Genomic DNA, 20,578 nt, shown 5'->3' with positions numbered 1-20,578 from the left:
GGAAATTACTAAATAAAATAATCAAAGAAACTGTAGCACATGGGGAATAAAATAGGAAACAGAAAAAGGTGTTCAAAACAGAAAGTCTAAACCAAAATGACGGAAAGAATAAGGATGACAGTTATGATAACAGATATAAATGAGCTAAACATTTCTTTGGAAGAAAAAGCCTCAGAATGAATCAAACATTACATTTCAACCTTTTCCGAGAGATAGACCTAAAAAATGATGCTGAAAGCCTCAGAAACATTTTGTTTCTGGGGACTTTAGCCTCATGTTCGTCTGTCTTTGACAGATCAAGGAAATGATAAATAAACATATACAGTATCGGAAACAATATAATTAATAAGATTATTTTACCAATTCACACTTAAACATCTGAGATATGCATGGGGATGGCTCTTCATATAAAAGCTTGCATTGGTGATGTTTTCTTTTTGTTCTTTTCCTGAAAAGCTGTCATTAAATTTGTAGTGTGTATAATGACTATGCTGACTTGCATTTAAGGAAATATAGTTACATACGTGTGTTATATACTAGAATGCAAGTACTACAAGGCAGAGATTTTTGTCCATTTTGCTCTCTCCTACATCCTCAGCATCTCACCAGACCCTGGAATGTAATAGGCACTCAATAAATATTTATTCAATAATAAACATTTTTAGAAGAATCATTAGTTTTAATTTACTTAATTTAAAACTTTAAATGACAAAGTTACATATACTATGTCAATTTTCAATAAATGCCCCAAGTTGTAGAATTCACTATCCTTGACTACAAAATATTAAAATCGTACATTGATAATAAAATTTTAGATGGAAAAAGCCTAAATCCTTAAAAATTAAAATAATGACTATATAAGTCATTCTTGGTCAAAGAAGAAATAAAATCTTAAATTTCAAAATATATATAATTCAAAATATAATTCAAAAAAAAGAAGAACATTAAGATATGAACATTTCTGGAAGTACACCAAACTAAATTCAAAACCAAACTCATTGCCTCAAATTATATTGTCATCGAATATAATTAAAAAGTAACTGAAATAAATAAGCTAAATAGTTCAAAAAGTTTGCTTTATTCCTTCTTAAAAGAAATATTAAGTTAATGAGGTAAAAATAAATATGTTAGGACAGAGAAATAGAATTATTAAATATATTAAGTGACAAAAAAATAAAATATACTAACAGGTTGAAAGTCTCAATGAAATAAATGATGTTATAGAAAAATATAGCGAATTTCCAAAATTCAGTAAAAGAGGAAACATCTCCTCTCTCAAAGATTTCCATTTATGGGAAAAGTTGAAAAGGGTGTCAAAGAATTATCCCTAAAAAAGCACCAGGCTAGATGGTTCTATGGATGAGTTGTTTTAAATCCTGACAAAGAGATAATTCCTTTGTCATTGATAGAAATTGATATAACATATAGTAACAGATGAAAAGCTACTTAAATCATTTTACAAAGGTTATGTAACTCTTCTATGTAAAACTGCTGAAGTTAGGGGGAAAAAATCCTTATATATCGATTTCCCTAACAAATAGAGGTACAAAATCACAAATGAAATACTTGCAATACATGCCTGGCTTTATCTTCAAAGAAAAAACAGCATGTGAGTGTAGATTTATTTTTTCAGAATTGCAAGGGCCATTCAATATTAGAAACCCTATTAATATAAATCATCTCATTAATAGAAAAAGAAGAAAAATCATAGAAACATCTTGATAGATGTTTAAATGCCATTTGAAAAAACTAACAAGAATCTCTGGTTTGCTTACACAAAAAGTAAAGCTTCCCTTTTTCTGAAGTATCATAAAGTTAAGAGACTACTGACAAAGTTAGAAAGACAATTCTGAATGCTATTTGACAGTAAAGGCTTAGTAATCTTTCTATATCAAGAACATTTACAATTTGGAAGCAAAAAAGGCAAACACTGTAATAGAAAAAAAAGGAAAATTCATAAAAAAGAAGAAATATACATGACCAATAAATGCACAAAATGCTAAATCTCAGTTGTAATTTAATGAAAACAAAATAATTGATATGAGCTATTAAACTGGTAAAAATTAAGAAAAATGAAAACACTCAGTTTTAATAGGTCTGGTATGAAACCTGTACAAAACAGACCATTAAGATTTGTTAAATGCATTAATAAATATGCTGCTGGGGAGAATATAAACTTCATAGCCTTTCTAGGGGCATGTTGGGTAATTTGTATCAATTAAAATTTTTTTCATCGCCCTGTTAAATAATTAATATCTTATATTGATTTATGATAACTAATAACATAAGAATGCAAAGATTTATCTAGATGATTATTTATCTATAATTATTACCTCATTACAGGAAGTGATGAAAATAATTTAAACATCCAACAATGAAAACGTGATTAATGAATTCGTGAGTTAAAAGTTACACATTTAACGTCACATTTTGCAGATTACTTAAAGGCAGGAGAAATGCTCACAATATAATAGAAAGTGAAAGAAGTAGCTTAAGTAACAGTATATCCAGTAGGGTCTCCCAATTTAATTACTACATGTGATATGCATGTATGTGTATGTGTCTCTATAAAATATGCCAAAGCATAGTGTTCATTTATTGCGTGTTTGATGATAGATGATTTACATTTCTCCTTTAACACTTTTACCCATTATGTAAATTATTACAGTGAGCATGTATTACATTTATAATAAAAAAGTTTAATGTAAAAGGAAAAAAATTGTAATTTCAGGAAAACGAGAAAGACTAGAGTATGGCAACTATATTCACCTGGTCTTCAGAATATTTTTGTCTATATAATTGTAACCTTGCTTAAGATGTTTATTTAATAGCTATATAAACCACTGACTGCTAAACTAAAATTAATTAAAATATGTGCAAATTGTGTACCTATCTATATATCAATATATATGTCTACACTATATTGATATACAGATATAATCAAGAAAAGCAAAGTCTGTGCCATTCATAATGTTTCAGATGGGATGTATTCAACATTATTTATTCAAAGAAATGATTGAGCCCCCTAGTCTGAAACAAAAATCCCACATGAAATCTTATAAATGAAATGGTAAACCAACTAGATATGGAACTTAAAGTCTAGACTACCCGTTTTCGACCTTTTAAAATCATAATCTGTAGGAATGTAGTTTACATTATGAGCTAGCAGATATGTGTATGTGTGCACAGATTGGCTATAAAACAAGAACTTTACCAACCAACACTCATCTTTACTACCTGCCATGGCCTCTGATATAGCCTATTCTCTTCAAAATCTTAAAGATGTCAATTGTGACTAATTGGTTTTATGATCATCTAATAAGTTGTGACACACAGTTTGAAAAACAACCCTCTAGGGCAGGTCTCACTCAGTAATTGGGACAGACGTGATGCACAAATGCTCACATCCTCAAAACGAGAGGTTGGGCCTAAAGAGAAGTATCATCATGAAACAATAAAAGCCACTTTATATTTGCTTAGAAATTACAAAGGACAATTGGAGTAGCTTACATGGAGGCAGAATGCCCGAAATGCAGGCAAAAGGGAAGCCCAAACACACAGGGGCAACTTTGTGGGGATAAAAGCAAATCTACTGTGTTCATTGTTTAGTCCCTCTTTTCTAAGCGTTTGATTATCAGTTTTTTTCCTGTACAATTATTTCTAAATATCTCATTACATTTGAAATTATGTTTCCTGTCTGCCTTTCCCACCAGACATGAACTCCTTATTCACTTTTGAATCCTCAGAGTCAAGTAAATTCCTGGCACAAAGACAGAAACTTGCCACCAAATTCAGGTGTAAGGAATTAGTTGATAAATGAATAAATGAAGAAACCATATGCTTTGAAATTTTGTTCTTCAATTTTGGGGCCAGAGAGGCACAACATAAGTGAAAATGGGTTTATTCTTTTCCATAATTAATTATAGGACATTAACAGCTTTTCTTTTTATTTTGGAGATAAGATCCTCAACAAAGTTAGGAAAGTTGTAAGAGCTTCTCATTGGGACAGTACTCAGATTTCTGATAAATTAAATTTATGAATTAATTAAGTGGAAATGTTGAATGTTTAAAAGAAAATTGCAGTTCTTTCCTATTTGCTTGCCATCTTTTTATTCCACCATCATCGTGTATTTGAGGACTAGATTTTTTTTTTTAACCTTACATATACACATACATATGTAGAGAAAGGAACAGGTTATCCGCTTTCTGAAACTGGGAAATTTAAAAAATAGTTCTAGAACCACACATAAACCACAAACTGCTAAAATCCCATAGCATTTTTTCCCCCAATCACCGATTTAAGTATTATGCTAAAAGATTTCTTCCGGCCATCATTCACATTAATTATGAGACCATGAGTGAGTGCCTCCTCTGGATTGTGAGCCTCTGATTCCCTTATAACCACATACACATCCCTGCCTGCCTGACAATTTAAACCTGGCAAGTTACTGTAAAGGGAACTGCATGGAAAACAGGAAGCCTGGTCCCTACTAAATAGATGAAGAAAGGAAAAGTAGCTGATACATAGAAAAGATTATACTTAAAATAGATCTGCTATTCAGACACAATCTGGAACTCTGGCAATTAGTGATGTAGGGAAAACAAAACTGAAAAATGGAGATTTCTCCACATCGTTTGGGGGTATCCATTATCATAGACTGAGCCAGAAGGTTCATTAGAGGAAAGCCATCAGATCATGACAGGGAATGTCTTTCTCATACAACATTTCCTACTGTTTCTCTAAAGGAGAAATTTGAAAACAATGTCTTTGGGCGTGCACCCCGCCCATACACCCCACGAGCGTGCGCGTGAGCGTGCGCGTGCGTGCACACACAAACGTCAGGTCTTCCTTCTTTGTTGTTAAGCTTGATGCAACTGTTGGGCTTGATGTACACTTACTATAAATTGCTAAGTATTCAGTGAACGAATAAAGCAACAAAGGAATAAATGATAGCTTTTTTTTTTTTTTTTTTAAGGATTTTATTTATTTTTTTGAGAAAGAGAGAATGAGAGACAGGGAGCCCGAGAGGGAGGAAGGTCAGAGGGAGAAGCAGACTCCCTGCCGAGCAGGGAGCCCGATGCGGGACTCGATCCCGGGACTCCAGGATCATGACCTGAGCCGAAGGCAGTCACTTAACCAACTGAGCCACCCAGGCACCCAGGAATAAATGATAGCAGAAAATCTATTTCCCTCATGTTTTGCTTTGGTTTTGCTGCCTAGGGAATGAAGCTATGTCTGAGTGAAAGATGACACAGAATGAGCTACATCATTTGAAGAAAGCTTCATGGAGATAAAACCCAAGAACTCCATTACTTTACAAAATTCTTATCTTTAAGCTGGAAAAGAAACTATTTCTCAATTGTTTATAATAACAATGTTATACCCGTTCTTCTTAGATCATCTACTTGAATAAATGGAAAGTTTTCCTGTGCCTGGATGAAATCACTGGTATCAACGTTTGCACTTTCTCATAGACACTCTGAAAATCAGCACGGTGATTTCAAGCCTCAGAACGAAACACAAAGAAATGAATGAAGTTCATAGGAGAACTGTAAAGTCACAGACTCTGATATGTGTCATTACAATTGTATTCAAAAGTGGTCATTCTTCTTGTGGAGAATGGCAACTTCAGTACTGCTGTAGTGATTATTATCATTTTAGGGTCTCTTTTATTCAGGTGTTCTTCGTATTTCAGAGGAGAGATTTCTGCGAGTTTTCTTTTTCCCATAACACCACACTCGTTACTATTTAATAAGAACCACATGATGTTAAGTTCCTGAGTAACTGGGTCGAAATTTTTCTCAAACAAAAAGAACAAGATGGCCGCCGCAGCGACCTGATTGGCTAATTACCCCGGAACCTGTGCGAGGGGAACGTTCTGGGCTCCGGGATCTGAACACAAACATGGCTCATGTGGGGTTTTAATTGTCATCCAGGTTAAGTGATACATGTGTTATGAATGCCAGTTAAATGGAGTTCCATATCTTCTACTCCAAACATCTTCATTTAAAAAAATTTGGTACCCACACTTAGTTTCAGGATTTTTGAGGTCTGCTAAAATAAAACATATCCAACTGATTTTAAACAGCTTTGAGAACCATTTAGGAAATCTGGAATTCATAGGAGTTTCTGCTATGGTTTTTCCTATATTACATAAAATGGTCATTTCTCCCATTGCAGTAGAAGAAAAGAATGTGATTACTGTAGAAGTTGGAATTTTGGGTTTTAACCATGATCCAACACAAACGGCTGTGGTTTGGGGGAACTTAACCTATTCTAAACTCGACATTCTGAGCTGGAATTAATTGTTCATTAGAAGCAGAAAGAGTTCTTGTTTTCACTCTAACGTAAGTAGAGCATAGGGTTATTTGACATATTATGGAAAAATAATGTGGTTTTGAACTTTCTTTTTCTGCTTCTTGGTATTCAGGGTTGGGTTTAAGCCAGAGATAGGCTAGCTTATTTGATTATAGCAAAAAGAAGAATGATTTCATTTTGACTTTCACAGAGAACTCATACTATTTACTATTGGGTTAAAAAAAAAAATGTCAGAGTGCTAATTAAAGAGTAGTTCCACAGAGGCAAAGTTTGTATGGTGCTTATAAACAAATACTCAGAGTTTCCCTTCTTTCAAATGTTTCATGTAAAAAAAAAGTAAACAGCTGCCACAGCAATGCTCCTTTCCTTCTGTTGCCACCAGGAGTTGGGAGCCCAGGTTAGAATATCAGCTTTGCTAATGATTGTGTGACTATGGTGCAGTCTTAAAACCTTAATTTTCTCATCTGTAAAATAGGAGTAAAAATACCTACCTCATGGATTTGTTGCCTGGAATAATTCATATAAGGTGTTCACACATATCTGTGAGAGTCAGAACTGAGTAAGTGATGTCATTTTTGTTCTTAATCAGGCTGTAGCCTAATTTATTGAGTAAATAATTTGCATATATTCTCTTTGTATTCCCCTGTGCCTCCTATTTTAAGTAATTAACTAGACCTTGGTATTTCTTTGCTTCAGGGTTCTTGCAGAGCTGAAAGCAGAAGCCTCTTTCTTCTGGTCTTTGGTCTTTGATTTTAGCATAAGCTCATTAAAGAGATTAGGTGTGCCCCCAGGGTCAGGGATGAAAGGAGTGCCCTTCTGAAGAAAAAGTTTGCGTGCAGGAGAGAGGGAAATAGTTATTGACCTTTTGACCAACGGACTTTGCCAAAAGTGTCTTACAACGAGGCCCGACAGTCACCACCTGAAGGGACTGTGGGTACCTCAGTGGTAACCAGAGTGTGCATGACCAGAAGGCCTCCCTCCCAAATGCTTTGTGTGTTGTATAATGTCCCAGGACTCTGGAATAACAGAAGAGGTTAAGCTCCAGTAATGACTGAGATAGAATGGGTGTTTGGCTAATGGAATATATGATTTCTAAAAACCTCAGTATGTGCACCATTTAGAAAACCCTCACATTTGTTGAACGCTTACTACATGCCAGACTCCATTCTAAGTGCTTTACATGGAATAATCATTTAATCGCCACAATATTTATATGAGATCTGTGAGAATGATTATCCTAGTTTTAAAAAAGACTGAGAGGTGAAATAAATAGCCCAAATGTACCCAGTTAGTAAGTGATCTAGCCTGGATGTGAACATAGGCAATCTGATTTCAGGGTCCGTGCTCTCACACATCATGCTAAAATGCTTCTCATACCTGCTATATTAGTAGGTGTAAAATTCAGGACATCGGTGGGTTTCGAAGGACTGCAATGTTAAGAGCTTTTATGGGGTAGATTATTTGCACCCCTCACCCCCCAAAAGTGTAGCTGAGATGAACTGAAAGAAAGGGAACTTTGAGGGAGGAGGGGATGGGGCAGAGAGAGAACTCGGGATTCCTGAACACTCTCGGGGAAAAGGTAGGTCTAAGCAGGGTGCCATGATGGGGAGTAGGGGGGATTAAAGGTCAGGAAACCTGGGGAGACGCTCCTAAAGACTGGCAGATCAGAAGGGGCTAGAGAACATCTCAAAGATGTATCCAGGAAAGAGGGAAGAAAGATATTTCCTTCTCTTCCCCCTGGCTCAGATGGCCCCCTGCTCCTGGGCTCCTTGGTTATTATTGTCTGATTAGCAGCAGGTTATTGGATTGTAGTGGGCTTTTGCAGACTGGCTTGGGACCCTAACAACCAATCATTTTTTCCCCCATGGGAAAACCATTCCCAGTGCCAAACTGCCAATTTCTAAATGGTTTCTGAAACACAGTTTATTTCAATTTTGGGGATTGCCTATAAACATGTTGCCTTCTTTCAAAATGATTTACACCACGTTTAAAAGCTAGACATTCACTGATATGATCCCCCATATAGCTAATATGTCAACATGTTCCCATGAAAGCCACATTGAAATACAAAGGACTAAAACTATCAACCCCCAAAAAATCTTCAATTTATTTTGTCCTCTTTTTTCCTCAAATTTTCACTCAGCTGGTATTTGATGTTTCACCATCAAGTTGATCAAACCTCATGCCCTTCCAATATCTACTTAATTCATAAACATGATGTGTGTTCTTCTCTTTTCTCTGCCTTAGTACCTCTTCCACTCCTCAGTTCAGTTGTTTTAGGAAATCAGGGAAAACACTAATCTGTTGATGGAAGGACACACTGGGAAGGAACTGTTTATGGAGCTAATGAGGGCTCGTCAACTGAGAAGGGGTTGGTCGTCCTATGGTAGAAGCTAAATTACGATAGTTACTAGATGCATACATTTGATGGCTCTAATTCTTTATCTCATTCCATCTTTTGAAGGTTTTTAGAATATATCCTTTCTTTAAAAATTATGATATAATCGACATATAACATTGTATTAGTTTTAGGTATACGACATGATGATTTGACATATGTATATAGACTATATTCTTATCACAAAACAACAATCCATGAGGCTATATATAGAGCAATTCTACCCAAAGAAAGTCACTTTTAGTCCTTTCAAAGAATTCTGTTGTTTCCCTCCGGGGCAAATTCCTAGGTCTGGGGTGAATCAAAATGTCACTTGCCTCTCTAAATAAGTAGCCAGAGGTCTGGTAATTTCTCATGAATAACGCAGTAAAGCCATCTGGGTTCCTGGGATAGCTTAAAGATCCGGGACCAGCAGACAAAAATAAATCTTTCTCCTTTTACCAATAACGGCAGCAAATTTAAGATTGATAATAGGTCTGCTCTTTCTAATGATAAAGAGGAAAATACATGAAGAGAAAGGTCTTTTCTTTTTCTTTCCTTAAAACTCTAAGATGAAGAGAGTTTATATTGTTATTAAAACCAGAAGTTATAGTAGACAACTCTGAATTGTGCCCGACATCCATTTTCCCTTCCCCTGTTAATTAGCACCACTTTGATCTTCCTATGGGGACTACCTCTTCATCTAGACTCATTCATGGGATTTGTGTAGGCCTGATCCTACTTTCTGGTTCCAGGGTGACCTCGTGACCTAGTTCTGGCCAGTAAAATACTGCATCTTTCTGGCCAAGGGAGTTCAGAAGTGGGCATGTGACCCAGGCTGAGTCAAGAAGCCATTCAGCACTGCATCAAACATCAGTTCTAAGACTTCCTGGATATACTGGGGCGTGAGACAATCTCCTTTTATAAAGGTGTTTGGTTGGAGCTGCCACTAGTTGTCTCACCACCATATGAGGGAACTCCCTGAGAATGGTGCTAACAAAGAGAATAATGATGGAGCTGGATCCATCTTTGCCTGAAGTCAGATACACCTATGGATTTGAAAGTTATACAGGCCAACAAAATTTCCCTTTTTGCTTAGGGCAGTTTGAGTTAGATTTCTGTTCTTCTGTGACTTAAGAGCCATTGACTAATCTAGAAGTTTTCATCAGTGTCCTTTGTTTTGTTTTTTTTTTTTCCAGATGTCTTTAAGGTGCAGAGAGGGAAAATACAGACAACTCAATTCTGGTGTTGGACCACTGACAGTAGGAGCTCATTTCTCTTATCCCTCATATTTAGAAAATAACCTTCTGATAGTTTTTACACTTGTGTGGCAATAAAGCATTCCATCTTAAATCCCTTTCCTAAGATGGTTAGCATGACCTCAGCATCTTGCTCTCTCTTTCCTCTGACTGCAGAATTCACCAGATGTGTCTTTCTTGTCTAGATAGCTGCCAACCATGTTTCTTCAAGTTGGCTCCTAGGCCATCTTCATAATAGGGTGAGCAAATCTTTCAGAGTGTTTTCATTTATTCACCCAACCATCACCTGAACCAATCCCCTTTGCCAGAAAGATACACTACCATGTATTCTATGACAGCAGGTAATTCCAGTACCTCCTTCCCATCTATGTGTCTATAAACCCCTTTCACAGATAAAAGTTCTAATTTAGCCAGAGAGTTAAAAAGAGGAGGAAGCGTATGGTATATGCCACGCAGCTCTTGAAAAAAGACAGTAATAAAGGTACTGATATTTTTAGAAAACTCTGGAGCCATCCCATTTCTGAAATTACTTACAGGATCTTCATGCTGCCGTTAAATAAGCAGCTCATCTTTATCTGTTAATAAAAAATACCCCAGCCTGTTGCCAGAGGACTGTGATTGTCTTAACAAGTTTTTACAGAAAGTAACATACCGGGAGATAACAGGTATTATGTTTTCTTTTGGCAAATATTAACACTTCACAGCTAGCATATCTTGCTTACTTAATTGGGCCTATAAAAGCTCGCCAGGCCATTTCACTTCCCGCCATTGAAATTCTCTCAACTTGTTCTTTACAGCTTTTCAGAGCCTCCATGGGAAAACAGCTACAGAACAGGCTGCCTGAAAAGATTCTTAAGGTCTCATGTCCATATTTACAAACCTTGCAATCTGTGTGTGTTCATTTATTTTAACACACATGAAGTGAATAAATCAGAGGCTCCTTTGGGAAAAAGAAAACCACCGAATCTGCGAGAAACGGAACCAAATCTGTCCGCTGAGGCAAGTCCTAAATGATCACTATAGAGTCCCCCACAGTCCTGGCTGCACACCCTTGCCTCCAGTGGAATGAAATGCTATTGCTAAGCTCATTGAGAAGCTAAGACCTCTCTATACTACAGAATTTCTTACATATATTATTGTCCTTTTTTTTTTTTCATTTTGTCTCAGATGTCTGTATTCCTGGCTAGACTGTGAGTGTCTCCAAGGTAGCGATAATACTATATTCTTGGATTGACACCTGGCCTATGTTAAAATTAGATCAGAGCCATAGAGAAAAGACAGGGAGAAGCAAGTGCTGTGGGAGCAAGTGAGAACCCAAGAGAGCAGTGGGAAAAGCCTTCAGCTCCGAGCTGCCGGACAGAGAACTGCCTACAGGATAGCCTGGGAAAATCAGAAAGCCCGAGGCAAGCCAAAGAAAGAATTATTAGTCCCACTGACAATATATTTTAAAATATTCATAGATCTTAGTAATCCTTCCAGTGATTGCTTTACTAATTTTGGCTTTGGAGACTTCTGTGAGCCTACTTTTATTCTGTCTGGTCTCTTAAAAGTAGTTCTTAGGTAACTTATCTTCCTAATTTCCTTCTTGACAGTTTGGAAGTTTCCCAGTCTAGTGACTCCAGGGAATATTTGTAGGCCTCTACAGCTGAAGTACTAGGCCTGGGAAGTTCTGAGTCCTGAAAGTGGTTTTGATGATGCTGACCCATGTAGTGATTTTGTTAGAGAAGTTGAACTACTTTGCTTATTACTGCAGTGATTGGAATCAATGTCCTATTTTTAGAATCGTGGGTCCGAAACCTTGATAACCACATGGAGAAGCACCTGGAAGCCCTCCCTTGGGCCCCACCCCTCTCTTTCATGGGCTGGTGATCCAATTTTAACAAGCACCCTCCGTGATGCCGAAGACCAGACTGATTAGGAACCACAGTCTCAATAAAAGCTGCCTTGTTAGGTCTGGCTGACTGGCAGGTATGAAATGTTAACTTTCTAAACTTGCTTTCCTAGGTCTATCCAAAAGTAGCAAGACAACAGTGTAATTTCTCAGGCCTGCGCTGGGCAAAAAATACTAGTGTTTTTCCTTGGCTTGCGGAGAGGTAGGGAAAGGATGCTGAGATTCTCATCCCTGGTTTGGAGTATCTCAGGCGATCACAAAGAGCACTAGTCGTTTATGACAGTGCATTTTGCAAGCATCCCTTTGGGAAGCCTTAGTCCCCGCTCAGCTGGGAAACATAAAATCAGTCACTTTTGGCAATGCTTAATACACTTGAGCATGGGAAACACAAATTAAAACAGAGATACTTCTTTACTCACTAGATTGTCTGGTTCCACATTTGCTTGGAATAAAGATAGAATCTTTAAGATAGAGAGGACCTGAGTATATGGGTTATCTATTTCAGGTTTGGTGAGGGTCAGGGAAAACTTTCAGTCTCATGAAGGTTAAGCATTTTCAGCCTTTCCCCTTGATTTAAGGAGATCACATAAAATAAAGTCAAAACAACCAGGACTGCTTAATCTAAAATTACTTGTCTTATTTTGCTCATAGGAGTTCATGGTGATGTTGAGATGGAGGACTTTTCAATGCCCTGCACATGGTGGTCTGTTTTGGTTATGGTGTAAACAGCTTCCCTTTATTTGATTGCTTGTTTGTTTGGTAGAGGGAGCAGAGCCTTATATATACAGTCTCTCATCAAAGTTAATATGTTGATCTCAATTAAGTTTAAAATGAAGTGAATTGTTATCTAAATTGTTATTCTGTGGAAATCTTTCTCTTCCGTTACTGAGAGTCTAAGCGACCAGCTTCCCCATCACTATAAATGCCATTCTGTTTAATCCTAACATCTGTAATAAAACCAACAAAAAGCTATTTGTTCTGATCTGCAGTTACAAAATGCCTATCTCTGGAAGAGGCCAGAGCCATTTGGCTGGAGACCACCAATCCTTACTTTGCATTTCTGATTAAATTCTATCGTGCCAGGAAGAATCTACTGAGCCGAGGAATTTCAGGGGCTCTGCACGCCCGTGGTGGGTGCTGCAGCTGGCTTTCAAACACTAGCATACAAGTGCGAGGTGCCACACCTACATGCCACAGCACCGAAGTGAGAAACAGAAGGCATCCACTTGGTTGCTGGACTCTACTTTCCCAACCCTGACTTCATGAGCATGAACATGAGTGCGAAAATCAGGAAAGGAAACTCTCCTTTAATAGATTTGTCCTTCACAAGAGCTGGTGTCTTTAGTGGCCACCAGGGATAAGAGAGTTCCTTAGGTGGTTCTCAAAGCAGCACTAAAAACAATAGTAGGAGGCAGTAACCATCAAAGATGGTGAGTGAGAGCTGCCCTCACTGCAAGGACATCATTATTACCATGGACAGCTCTGCTCCAATAATGTGAGTAACGAGAGCCAAGATTTACTGAACACCAACTCAGTGGCAGGCACCTACTCTAAGTATGTGATGTATTTTAATGCAACTCTGAGTACTCTCCTCTGGTATTTTTGTGGATGCTCAAAAGTTAAGTGTATTTTGTTGGTATAGCCATGCCTACTTGAAAAAGACAAGAGAATGAATCATGCCATCCTGGAAAAACCCACAGAATCTCTCTTTAGAGGTCACAGTATTCTTTTCTGCTCGCAAATGTTGAAGGATTTGGCAAAGAGAACCCTCTAATACAAAAACTGTTCTTATCCCAAAATAAACTTCTCTTTGCGTACTGGTAAGATCGGCATAATGGGAATTATTCAGGTGCGGTATACACACAACTGATGTCTCTGAAGATGACCATTCTGAAATTTATTTCTAATATCCTTTCCCAAAGGAAACCCATGGCTTGTGTTGCATGGTCTGTTAATGCTTGCCCAGATTCTGAAACCCAAGCAATGGGAGGCAAGGATTAAGGCTCAGTAGATTCTGTGTCCTCTTTAAAATATCGACCATCTGCTCCACCCTAACACGTTGGTATACAAGTCCAACAGAGAGTAAATATGAAAGCAATTAAAATAAACTACTGTGCATTAGTGTGGTTTGATTTATGTAAACAACTTCTGTGGAACAAGATGGCTGTGGTTTGGGTAACATTCATATCCATGAAACTCAAGTAACCTAAATAGAACTTGGTATGTCTAGAACATTCTTAGCCATGTTCTTCTGCTAGAAACTATCTCAGTCGAGATGAATTCAGTGATTAGAATGAGGCCCAAGCTTACCCAGTGAAGGTCATAATCTAGCCTCGCTCTTCCCTCATCATCCTCATACAAGGTGAATCCTTCCCTCCGGGCCTGATAATACTCTTTCCGCAACTTCTGGATGCGGTCCGTGCTCCCACTTGCAGGCCGGCCACTGCAGGACATAATCAAACAAACACAGTCACACAGTGTACATCATCCTGGAAAGTCACTTTTTGATCTTATTAAAGGAGCTGACATCTAAATGTGGAAGATTCAATAATGTAATTCAAATATGCTAGGAAAACCGTAAAATCAGTAATAAAAGTGAACAAAAAATGGTCTTTATGTAAATACATTTAGCTCTAAGGGCCAAAACATCTGACTTGGGATTAATAAATGCCTTTTGAGTGAAAAGGTAAGATAAGGTCCTGACTTTTAGAGCAATTAAAAGAGCCATCCCTTTTTTCTTACAATCATCTCCATAGAGTTTGTTTAAATTTTAATGCAGTTATTTCATTTTCCCCAATAAGAAGTTGCCAATTTGAGACCAGTTGTTTGACCTGAAGAGGGGACGTGGCACCGAGTTGGCATGTGCCATTCTTCATGTCAGTGACACTGATGGATTTCTGGAGTGGGGGGTCGCATACATGTCAGCATTCAGGCCCACAGGGTATGGGGAAAGCGAAGAAGGCAGAAGCCACATCAGGAAGTAAAAATAAAAGTTAAAAAAAAACAAACAAAAAAAACGGGTGATAGTAGGATGTGCCATCTTCGTTACTTGTCCAAGATTCTCCTCTCTCTACTTTAGTCACTTCTTTCTCTCAGGAATTACAGTTTCTCCAGTGACTCATCTGTGCAACCCCAAACTGGTCAGCCAGTGGCTCCATTTTAGCTTGGATTTGTCACGAACATTTCAACAGAACCGACATCATGGGATACAATTCAGGGCCAGGAAATAAGAGGAGAATGCTAGGCACATTTCAATAACCATTCAACTTCTTTGGTTCATCTGAGACATAACTGAGTGTCCTATTGTGCCAGATCTTATGTTAAGATTTAGGAAAGTGAAGACAAACAGTTCATAGTCCTTGTCTGGAAAAAGCACATGGTCTGGGAGGGAGGGGACCGAAAGGCATATAGAAGGCTACAATCCAGGTGCTACAACAGCAGTCTAATAAGGGACCATGGGGACAAAGACCGCTTAAGCTGACAGGGGGAGAGCAGGGCCATGGAATAAGATTATGGAAAGCTCCATGTAGGAGGTGACACATTAGCTGAGTCTTGAAAGATATATAGGTGTTCAACAGCTGGACAAGCGAGAGGAGGAAATTTCAGGTAGAGAGAAGGACAATACAAAGGACAGCAATGAGAAAGCATCTCGCTTTGGGGGAACCAATGCAAATAAGTCCATGTGGGCAAGCAGTGATCCTCAACTTCTTCTGTCCTGGCTCACACACATCTCAGGCAACACATGTTCCCTTCCCTTTCTCATTTAGGGAGCAAGTTAGAATGCAAATAGTGCTGGTGATTTTAGGGATATTTTGAATTTACTCTAATCAATGACAGAAGTATATCACCTGCAAATCTGGGTACTTGAACTCAACTCATAGCAACGGGTTAATCATATGGACACTTGTGTTTGATGGGTAGGCAAGGACCACTGCTCCGGTAGATAGGTTAGAGGGGAGGGGACAGCGAAGAGGGAAGGCGAGGCTGAGAAGGGGAGAAAAGGACCCCTTGTGAAGAGCTGTGCATGCCAAAAGGTCCCCCCGTATTAGAGTGGAGTTTTAGTTTAAATGAGACTTCACATTAAAGGAGATATCTGAAAGCGGCAGAAAGAAGTCATCTACTATTTGGTGTAAATTTTTGAAATTAGACTTGTAAACTCTAAAAAGAAAATGGTGAGTGAACATCTTTTGGAGGAAAAGCATTCTTCCCCAACTAGATTGTAAGTTAACTGGTGATATCTTACAACATCGCTACAAAGTTAGCACAGGGTTCTGGGCTTCCTACACATTCTACAGACACTCAGCAGCCGATGCCTTTTATTAACAAAAGACGAACCCTTGGGGATCACGTATCTTTATTTTCCTCCAATATGACTTAAAAACTCTCAAGACAGTTCTATTTTTTTACTAGGCTTTTCTTAAAGTAAAAGTTTTTCAAGCAAAAAAGCAGAATCAGACCTATAAATACAAAGAACATTCCGGTGGTTGCCAGAAGAGAGGGAGTTGAGAGAGGGGCAAAATGGGTGAAGGGGACTGGGAGGTAGAGGCTTCCAGTTATGGAATGAAGAAGTCACGGGGATGAAAGGCACAGCATAGGGAACATAGTCGATGGTACTGGAATAGCATTGCATGGTGACAGATGGGAGCCACATTTGTGGGCGAGCACGGCACAACATAGAGTTGTTGAATCACTATGTTGTACCCCCGAAACTAAGGTAACATCTCTACTCAAATAAAAAAAAAAGAAGTTTTTGAGCATTTGAAAAAGACAACAATAAGAAAAATAATGGAAGGTCTGATACGCTTTTCTGAACCACGGGATGGCAAGCAGGGCAGCCCAGCTCTCTGCGGACCAGCTTCCCTTCCTCTTGAGTACCGTGAGCTGCCTGTGGTGCCTGTATGTAGTGCACAGGCTTCCACTGATGACGTGAATGTGTGAGCCAGGCTCAAGCTCACCAGATGAGTTCAATCAACACTGTGCAAACATTGCATACATAATCTATTAGTTTACCCAAAGAAACTGAAGCACTGAATTCAAGTGGAATGAAGTCATCACTAATAAAGGAAAAAAAAACACAAAAAACTGATAAGGCACTATTTTAAAACTCTCCACAATTTTCCTACATTTGTGGTGAAAAAAAAATCATACTCAGACTATAAACTATTCTTCCATATGCCTACAAATACATACATTTAAAAATATGGGTTTGATCAGATTTTAGTTCTCAAATAGAGGGAATGGGGCAAGAATATAAAATCAGCTGTTTAGGATTCAGAAAATCCCCTATGGCTGAAAGGAACATGACTATTTACTCAGAAAAGAAATCTGGCCTCAGAGAAAAAAAACAGGAAAAAAGTCTAGAAAGTCATGGACCATCTAAGTGCAAAACATGCTGTATCTTCTCCCTTGTGTGAATATTTTAAAGAAGATGTGGGACATGGTGCAAACCTTTCATAAGGACCCAGGACTGCATCTCACTCTTATCTCTTTTTTTTTCTCTCCAGCCTTCATCCTGCCCTTAGTAACTATATCAGATTTTCCCCTTAATTATATTAAGTGTTTAATAATGAGCGAATTCTGATTTCATTTTTCAGCTCTTCTCTGCAGATAATACTCACACACTTACCAGGAAGTCAATAAAAATGATATGCACAGCTATTGTGACCGAAGCAGTTAACTGATCCCATTTTGTGTTGAAGACGTAGAAATTTGAAGAGGAACATAAAAACACCTTTGTCATAACAACAGCAATAATTATAATAGCTCTTATTTATGGACCACTTATATAACAAACATATTGATACAGGCTGTTACTCCCTCCACTTCCTGCCCAGAGCAGACCTAAGTAATCAATTACAGCATTCTTTCCTAATGAACCTAGACATGGCCTTAGAATCCTTCTCAACCCAGAACTTCAGAAAGCCACTACCAATCTGCCAAAAGATTCCTTAGAAGCTTCAGAAATTTCATCAGATTATGATGTCACTCAAATAGCCTTGCAACCATATAAAATCAGTCAAAGTATCAATAATCCTAACTCCAAGTTCCTACTTTGAAAATCAGGCTTTCTGTATTATTTGTTCACTGGATGAAGTAAAGGTTGGCCATTCTTACAAAAATTCCTATTCCACCTGTATTCATATGTAGATGGTTAGCGCCCCTCCTACTCTTTCAATGTGCTGAAATTTTATGTAAAATTAATTCAGAAAGTATAAAAAACAGATTTATATTGTAGTGACTTCTTGTAAATGATACTGCTTATGCCTTTAAAGGTAGATGTATAGTTAAACAGGCTCTTCTTACTACATTTCCGAGCTGGACAGAGTTTAAAGGAGTTCAGAAACCATGTCCTTTTCATCATAGTAATATATTCCCATATGCAGTAAACCTATGGTAATACATTTCCATATGCAATAAACATTGCAGTAAGGCATTATCTGCTACTTTGAGATCTAACCTTATTCTTCCTATTCTTTATATTCTTCTAGTTTACAGTGACCTCAATTGAAGTATATTTTATTTATTTTTAAAGATTTGATTAATTTGAGAGAGAGAACGAGTGATGGGGAGGGGGAGAGAGAGAGAGAAGCAGACTCCCCACTGAGCAGAGAGTCTAATGCGGGGCTCGATCCCAGGATCCCAAGATCATGACCTGAGCTGAAGGCAAACATTAACTGACTGAGCCACCCAAGGGTGCCTCAATTGAAGTACATTTTAAAATGAGTGTTTGTTTGTGTATGCCACGGTCTCCTTCCATTATTGCTGCAGGCTGGAGAAAAGAAACTAACATGTATTAAGCTCCCATGATGCCCTAAGTTAGTATTTATGCTTTACATAGTTCATCTCATTTAATCCTCAATCAAATTTGTGAAGCTAACACAGTTAGTGACATTTCGCAGATGCCAGCACTGAGGCTCAAAGAAATTAAGTAGCACAGTTGGTGAATGGTGGACCAGGGGTTGTGTGACTTCAGGACCAGTGTGATTTCTACCATATCACGTTGCCTTGCAAGAAAGGCATTAAAATGCAGCAGGCATTTTGTAGCAGAAGTTCACAGGCATTTCAAGGCAGAGGGAATTTAGCAGAACACATTTATAGCCATGCCGTTTGATATTCTTTTATTTGCACAGAACTTTGCAATAAAAATAGAAATCGAAGTAGCTAAAGTAATAGAAATACATGCAATGAAGTCTGTATTCATTAAAGAATGATGTTGGAACAACTGCAGACTGAGATTTCTGGGTAATTAATATTACCTCTCTAACAGGCTTATGTGGGAAAGTGGTATAAAAATGAATGGGGCGCAAAAGAGAATCAACATAAGACAGACATCCCACATGAAAGTGAAACTCTGGAGCAAGACCAGGACTGAGAGGCATCCAGGGCTGCTCCTGGTAAAATTCACCACTGACTGCATGAGAGGGAGTTGATCACTGGCAATGAACCATTGCTGGACTTGCGAATTAATCTGCAATGACTTTGTGTGTATGCTTAAGCAGGCACGCATGTAAATACATGCACCCTATGAGTAAATTGTATATAACTAATTCCAAAAAGCTGTGTCATTTTCAGATAGCCTCAAGACATATGGTTCTCCATTTTAAAGAAGACGTGTTTGACTACAGTAAGTACAGCCCTCATTTGTAGGTACCATCCTGGGGTCCAGAATTGGTGATGTGGTTAAGAAAACAGTCTTCATAGAATGGAACCTTAACAGGAATGTTCCTACCTCGATGTGATAATCCTTACAAACTCACTGAATAAAATGATTTAAATTAGATGAATGCATGTGAACAATAATCAGTACACTAGGGAGTGTTTTTGAGTTTGGGGTTTGATAGAGTCTTTAATTATGTATGAAGTTACTGTGAAAGTGTTATTTTGATGCTTACCATAAAAAAATTTTAATTACGTAGATATGGTGTTAATCTTTCTATACTTGCAATAAGGTGGAATTTTAAAAGTTTTCTTAAAAAGTATTAGTTTCCCAAAAAATACGGTGCAAAGGGAAACACCTTTATACCCTTTTAAGAATGCCAAGATGCTATTCTTTTCCCATTCCCCCTCACCCACCCCCGCCTTGGCAATGGGAAAGGTTGCTCATTTTGTCTTTTTGCATTTAAGGACCGAAAAATCATCACAGTTTTCAACTTCAAATTTAGTAGTACCATAGTTTTGCCTTAGAAAACAGGGCATATGTATATTTTTTTCAAAGTATGAACACAGTCCCCAAAGTACCTGAGATTCTGTGGCATTCACACTCTTGATGATATAAATATAATAAAACCTGACTGTCTATATGCAATATCATTTTACTTTAAATCCCAAACTAGGTTCTAGAAAAGAATATTCCCTTGAATTCAGATAGTCATGGACACAACTGTTACTTATTTTTTGTTGGTGATAAAGATTTCTGTCAAATGAAACATTTGGGAGATTCTTATAAATGCACTCAGGATCATTAAATCAAAAGCATTTTGAAGATTTGTGGAAACTATAGCCCAACAGCACTTATACTAATACTCTACAGATTTAATATTCTACAATGAACATACACTTATATAGTGTGCCCATATATACTAAAGGAGATTTAATAATAAACAGTGGCTTTTAATGGGGCTTAATGCCGTAGAATTCTTCAAGTGATATTTTAGTCCTGAATAGTTCTGAAAATTATCCAGTGTAAATATCCAGTGAAAATTATGATTAGGTAAATTTCCCTATCTTTCCCA

General features: G+C 37.7%; 1 protein-coding gene across 4 annotated transcripts in view; it reads right to left on the bottom strand.

Annotated features, from left to right (window-relative positions):
- The window catches only part of PARD3B (par-3 family cell polarity regulator beta), a 996,466-nt gene that overhangs the window by 84,384 nt on the left and 891,504 nt on the right, over window positions 1–20,578 (bottom strand). For all 4 annotated transcript variants that reach the window (XM_044913701.1, XM_044913703.1, XM_021703002.2 and 1 more), the window contains one exon: window positions 14,157–14,289. In XM_044913701.1, coding sequence (XP_044769636.1) covers window positions 14,157–14,289 — 133 coding nt within the window. The remainder of the gene's footprint in view (window positions 1–14,156; window positions 14,290–20,578) is intronic.

This window comes from Neomonachus schauinslandi, chromosome 3, assembly GCF_002201575.2.
Source record: "Neomonachus schauinslandi chromosome 3, ASM220157v2, whole genome shotgun sequence".
Classification (NCBI taxonomy): Eukaryota; Metazoa; Chordata; class Mammalia; order Carnivora; family Phocidae; genus Neomonachus; species Neomonachus schauinslandi.
The sequence above is the reverse complement of the archived record's forward strand: the minus strand, read 5'-3'. Positions and strand labels throughout refer to the sequence as shown.